Raw genomic sequence first — 6,000 nt, forward strand, 5'->3', positions numbered from 1 at the left:
GTAGGGAGGACGGTGACGATACCATTGTGCAGACTATAGGGGACCTGAAAGGAGCACTGCGTAGGAAATTCTGAAGTATTGCAAGTAGATGTCCCATTAGTCCTAGATGGTAGAGATCCATAATAATATCATAACGCCGGGGAGCGTCAAATGCCTTTTCCGATGTCTAATTTGACCCTGACTAGACGTCGCTTCATGACAAAGGCATTACTAATATTAGATTCAATGAATATGTCCAGCGTGGATCTGTTCTTGTGGTCTAGTAGAAGGTTCAGGACCCAAGTATGCCTCATACAAGGGGTGGAAATAAAAAGAACACAAAGCGAAGGAACTCAAAATGGTTTTATTTTTAATCAAAGTATTCACCATCTGATTGAAATGCACTCATTATACCGTTCAAAAATTTAAAAAAAGTCAGCGAAGGCGTCCAAAGAGATGATATTCAGTTCGGCGGGTACGTTTTTCTTTGTCCTCAACATCCTATCGTCCCTTTCCTCTGAGGGCAGTTTTCAACTTGGGAAAGAAGAAGTCCGATGGTGTTAACGATGTGTGCGCCGGTGGCACAGTGGTATCGTTACCGTCCTCCCCACACCTGGTGGAAAAGGCCCGGGTTCGAATCCCGTCGATGACGCGAGGAACTTTAATGGTCTTTTTTAATTCCGTGGCCGAGTTAGTCGGTCTCAGGCATAGATTTTTCCCCAGAAACTGTAGCTTTTCGTCCAGCAAAACAGACAAAATAGAACAGATGCAATTAACAGACATAAGACACAGCATGGCAGATGAATTTAATTATTCGGGTGGCCTAAATATAACAGTTTTTTTTTTTTTTTGTATTAAAGGTGGGAAAGTACGGTAATGGTTGATCTGTACAATGCTACGTTTCGTCAAATATCTTTACAAGTGCGGAATAGGGGTGGGCATTGTCTTTCTCATGAAATTGCGGCCTCACCCAGGAAATGCGCTTCAATAGTCTTTTAAGCACCTTTATGTAGAACGCATCATTGGCTCTCTCCCCGCTTCAGATGAGGCGAGATACAAATTCCTTGTGAATCAAACCTTGTTTGTCGAAAAACATGATCAGCATCGTCTTGATCCTGGACTTTTGGAAACAAAACATTTTTGGTCTTGGTGTTGAGTTTGAATTCTAGTGCATGTTCGGATGCTTCTTATCTGGGTCATACTGAAACATTTAAAGATCACGTGTATTAAACCTTCGGCCATTCTATTCTTTGTAACTATAAAATTAGCAACGTCAGCAATCACTGATGAGTGAATGGAACATAAAGAAACGTCTGATTTCCATCCGTGTATAATTTACACCCGGAAATAAACAGACATTTAGATTTCTTGTTCGTTAAAAGTGCTTCATTCCTGCTTTAAATATATGTACTGTATATTATTATATGTCTTTTAAGAATCTTAAAATCAATACACGTATTCCTATCAGCCACACGATTAATAATATTTTTACGATAAACGAAATTTTTAGTATAGTTTACGGAATTTTTAGTTTAGTACACCACCAATGCACTTTTTTTTTTTCACCCTTTAACACGTGGTCAACAGAGTTCTATCATGACAACGATTCGTCATGATAGAATTGTGTTTATATATATCTGCGATTCACAAGTTAACACTAATATTAAGATCCGTATTCATTCTTACCTTGAAATTTCGATGGCAGGTCTTTATTTCCTGTAACTATTGCTGACTGAGCAGAGAAACCTGTAAGAAATTATGACTATAGTTAACTAGCTCACTGCTAATGAAAACTTGTTTTATCAGGTGTTTGTAACATTAGCAAAGAGACAGATATAGAAAGTTAAAGAGCGTTTCCCTCCTAAAATTTACTATAGTGAGAACATCTGGCAATATCTGTAAGTATACATATATAGCCCTCGTGAGTACTAAATATGGTATATTGTATTCCCTCTGTTTTGAGAACTCCTCTGACCTCATGTGGTTGTTGCGAAGTGAGTTACTTTCTTCCATCAGCCTACGAGAACTATACCTGTCCTTTGATCTCGAGTTTCTGTTGGTTGGCCCTTGACCAGAATTCTGAAAAATCGTAAATCTATGGAAATTAAATCACAGACCCTGACGAAATAATCAAAAAAGAGCAGTCTAAATCTTTAACATGACCCTGCTGTCCCTTATGTTCGTATTTTAACAGACAACTATTAAAATAATGATTCATGATGAGTAAATTGTGACTTGCATTTTCTAAATTTTTTCTGTTTACTTCTGGCTATTCAATTGATAGCCTAGATCTTTGTGGAAATAAACTGATAATAATAATCCCATAAAGTCATTTTCACAATGAATGATCCTGCTTTTAATGTTGGTTAATTTTTTTCATTCAACTGGGCTCGATATTAATAAAGAGAAACGTGTTCATTTTTTATTAAAAAGTTAAAAGGAGAATAGTAGTCAAAGGAATAGGATCAGCATCAAAAAATTTACAAAACATATAGGATGTTCATAACAGTAATTTGCTAAGCAGACGCCATCGTTCTTTATATTGCTGGATGTATCGATTCTATTGTTTTTTATTCTTCATTAATATGATCATCTCGACCACCTACATGCAAGTATATTAGGATTGAATATTGGTTGATGAAATCCATAGCAGACACGCATTATTCTCTTATCTAAATGCGCACATTTTTCGACACTTAATATGACTCTGTGAACGTTATTGATAACGACAACGAATATCAAAATAGGATATGAACTTGTAATGCATAAGACTGATTAGCCAGCATCAGTTAATATAAAATCGCCTGTGGTCTTTTGAATCAAATCATCATCATCATTAGTTCTCTGCCACATGGCAGTTCCGTAACAGCTAGAACAATCGCATCTCCATCTCTCACTGTCTCTAGCCCTCTCCATCATCCTTTATCAAATCATCCAACATCCTAGTTTTCCTTCCTTTGGGTCTCTTGTCTATCACTTTCGCTTCAATTACTCTATCAGTACTTCGGTACAATCCAATTTTGATTCCTCTTTCTTATTTATTTATTTTGTTTTAATCGAGTTTCTTTGGAAGGAGCTGAAACCCAGTAAGCTTCCCCCTCTGGGTGCGCCCCTATCCCGAGTGTCCACGTCTCTGTCCTATAAAACATGATGCTCCATACAAAACATTTAACTGACCATTTCCTTAACTTGATATTCATTGTCTCTGTACATATCTGCTTCCTGTTTTCAAATGCTTTGAAACAAATGCCAAATTAAAATCATCCAGGGAAATATAAAAGCATGAAAACCTTAAATGCACGTCTGAACAACGTATTCGACGTTGGAAACAGATTCAATATAAACTCTGAATCTTTTTGCGGTGACAGCAGCTACAAGACCGAAATCGTCTAAAGATTTACATCAAACACTTTCGATTTTCGGAAAAAGCTTGCTATGTATTTCCTCCTCGGTGTTCTTTAGGCGTTCTGTCCTTGCTGTGATTACAGACCTTTCGCTTTCAATTGATGTGGGCTAATTAGCAATTGTAATGTAAGTGTGTTTCTCCGTACCCTTCTTGGAATAATTCTTAAATTCGAAATTCCCAATTTATGCCTTGCAAGTTTAAATCTCATGCCAGCGATGTTATTATTAACGTGTTATTAAGAGACAAGTGAGGGTATTAAAATTGTGCTAGGCACTTTTGAAGCGAGTGTTTAACAGTCTTTATGACTGAGTATAAATATGGCAGGAGATAATGTAGGTTTACTAAGTTAGAAGCTTTAAATTTTCACTTTATGTGTTGGAAACTTTAAAATTTCAATTTTCATGCTATAAATTAAAAAATTATTAAGCAAAATAATTAAGCAGTAATTTGCTAAGCAGACGTTCCTCTGCGGCGAATAAGAAAAATAAAATGCAATTATTTTCGAACTTTAATTAAAATAATAATTTAAATTTCATTAAGAACATTGTAAATTAATAAAGAATTGTCTATCTTACACCGAAACTTAGCAATTTTCGATAATATTTCTCTGAATGAAATGCATTCTAGAAAAACTTCATTACAGTTGTGTTAATAAAAAAATGTCACGACTCTCGCATTCTGATGCAGATATTTAGATTTTCAAAAGTAACAATTTTTGCTATTTGAATCCGAAAAGATTTTTAAAATTAATTAATCAGAATAATGTTATTTTAAAACTTTAAATTCAACCCGGACATCTTAATTTGAATCTTTAATCAGAATAATATACCAGTACTATTATGCAGCGAGAAAAAAACAAATTATTGAAGAAATTAAAAAAGAAAATAAAGGGGGGAAAAAGCGTATCTTTGACACAATTTCTGGAAATATTTCTCATGGTGAAATATACTGCACTACAGATTATATATATATATCTTAAAACAAGCTTATTTTCAAGGTTTATATACCGGTTTATTAAAAAAAAGTCCACAGTGAAATCGCTTAATTTATTTTACCGATCTTGTCATATATATTCTAATATATCATTTTCAATATTAAAATACTGTAAAAGTCTCAGTAACCCAGTGTATTAGGAACATTCAAAAACAAATTCTATGCAGATGTCTGGAGAAAAAAGCAATTTTAGCCGACAAATACAGAATTACCCATGCCATGCAGTCGAATAAAATACGGTAACGTTCTTGTACTTCTGTAAAATGCTTTTTTCTTATTTGGTTGTCCCGAATTATACACAGAAGGTTTTTTTTTTTTTTTTTTTTAGCTTAAAGGTCGTGAGGCTTATTATAGATTGACTCTTCATAATCTTTTCATAACCTTCATAATTTTAGATGGTATATTTAAGAAAATAATAATTAATCAATGTGCAAACGACTACCCCTTAAGTTTATATTTAAGAGTAAGATGGCGGTATGAGGTGGGAAGAGAAAGATAACTTTACAAACGAAGTTTTGCACTAATAAGCCTCATGTGTATAATCAGACTTTCAATTTCGTGTTAATTGGACATGAAAATGAAGTTGAATGGGATAGTTCGACAGAGATATTTCAAAAAGATGTTTCCTTTCCTCTCTCTCTCTCTCCAGTAGAATATAAATTTAGTTCTAGTAAATATGTTACTAACAGAGTGCAACTTAACAAGAGCGTTACATAATTAACATTACAAAATCCATAACTCAAAAAGGTCCTTACCATTATATAACATACTGTTAACATTACAGGGAATACAGGTATCTTTCTTCAAATGCTGCATACAGATTTCCTCTTACAGAGTTTTGCGATAACCTCAGGTAAGCACAGACATAGCGCTACAACACCAGCCGGTAACCCTTGACTGTACACAAATTTTCAGACGTCTAGCAATCTTCCAGAAAAACAAATGGTGGAAATCCAAAACGATCACCATGTTTATGTAACATTTAAAGAGTCGACTTCAGAATTTAGTATTTCTGCTAGTGAAATGACCTTTTTACGTCCTTTCTAGATACAACTGCGAGCATATTACACAAAGTTCTGAGAGAGATGCGGTCCCTTAGCCGAACGCCATTATTGCAAATCGTGCTGCAGCCAAATGTATGATAAAAACTGGCCAATCACTTGCACAATCTTGTGACTTGGATTAGCGCACCATCCAGGGGCACGCTTACACGTAATTCGCGTTCGCTTCGCCCTTCCTACAACGCCGGACGCAGACGACCAATCAGAGACCCCTACGAGAGGCACATATCGGAGGGACAAAGCAGAGTCCCGCCTTGAAATTTTGTTCGCTGTGTTAAGTGTTTATCACCTTAATACAGAGAACAAATTAAGTCTTTATGACTTAATACAGCGGACGAGGAAACTTGCACCTATTTCGATAGCATGAAAAGGTTTATCTCCCAACTTTTTGATGAGTGATCGACCATTCTAATATCGCAAAATTTCAAACTGTCTCCCTCTCTAATTTTATATACTAATAAATAAACAAATATTGTTTCAGTTAACGTTTACGTACATGTATGATAATGTGCAGGAACCTTTTATAAGTGATTTATATTAATTCCGAAAATTTTTAATTAA

The 6,000-nt window shown here is 35.1% G+C and overlaps 1 protein-coding gene across 1 annotated transcript in view; it reads right to left on the minus strand.

Annotated features, from left to right (window-relative positions):
* The window catches only part of LOC150086676 (transcriptional regulator ERG homolog), a 28,564-nt gene extending 23,351 nt beyond the window's left edge, over nucleotides 1-5,213 (minus strand). The window contains exons 1-2 of the mRNA XM_090372221.1: nucleotides 5,134-5,213; nucleotides 1,666-1,725 (exon numbers count right to left, since the gene is read on the minus strand). Coding sequence (XP_090228347.1) covers nucleotides 1,666-1,725; nucleotides 5,134-5,194 — 121 coding nt within the window. The 5' untranslated portion in view covers nucleotides 5,195-5,213. The remainder of the gene's footprint in view (nucleotides 1-1,665; nucleotides 1,726-5,133) is intronic.
* Nucleotides 5,214-6,000: the final 787 nt, after the last annotated feature.

The sequence above is a fragment of the Mastigoproctus giganteus genome, chromosome 4 (genome assembly GCF_048544385.1).
Source record: "Mastigoproctus giganteus isolate SK-2022 chromosome 4, ASM4854438v1, whole genome shotgun sequence".
Classification (NCBI taxonomy): domain Eukaryota; kingdom Metazoa; phylum Arthropoda; class Arachnida; order Uropygi; family Thelyphonidae; genus Mastigoproctus; species Mastigoproctus giganteus.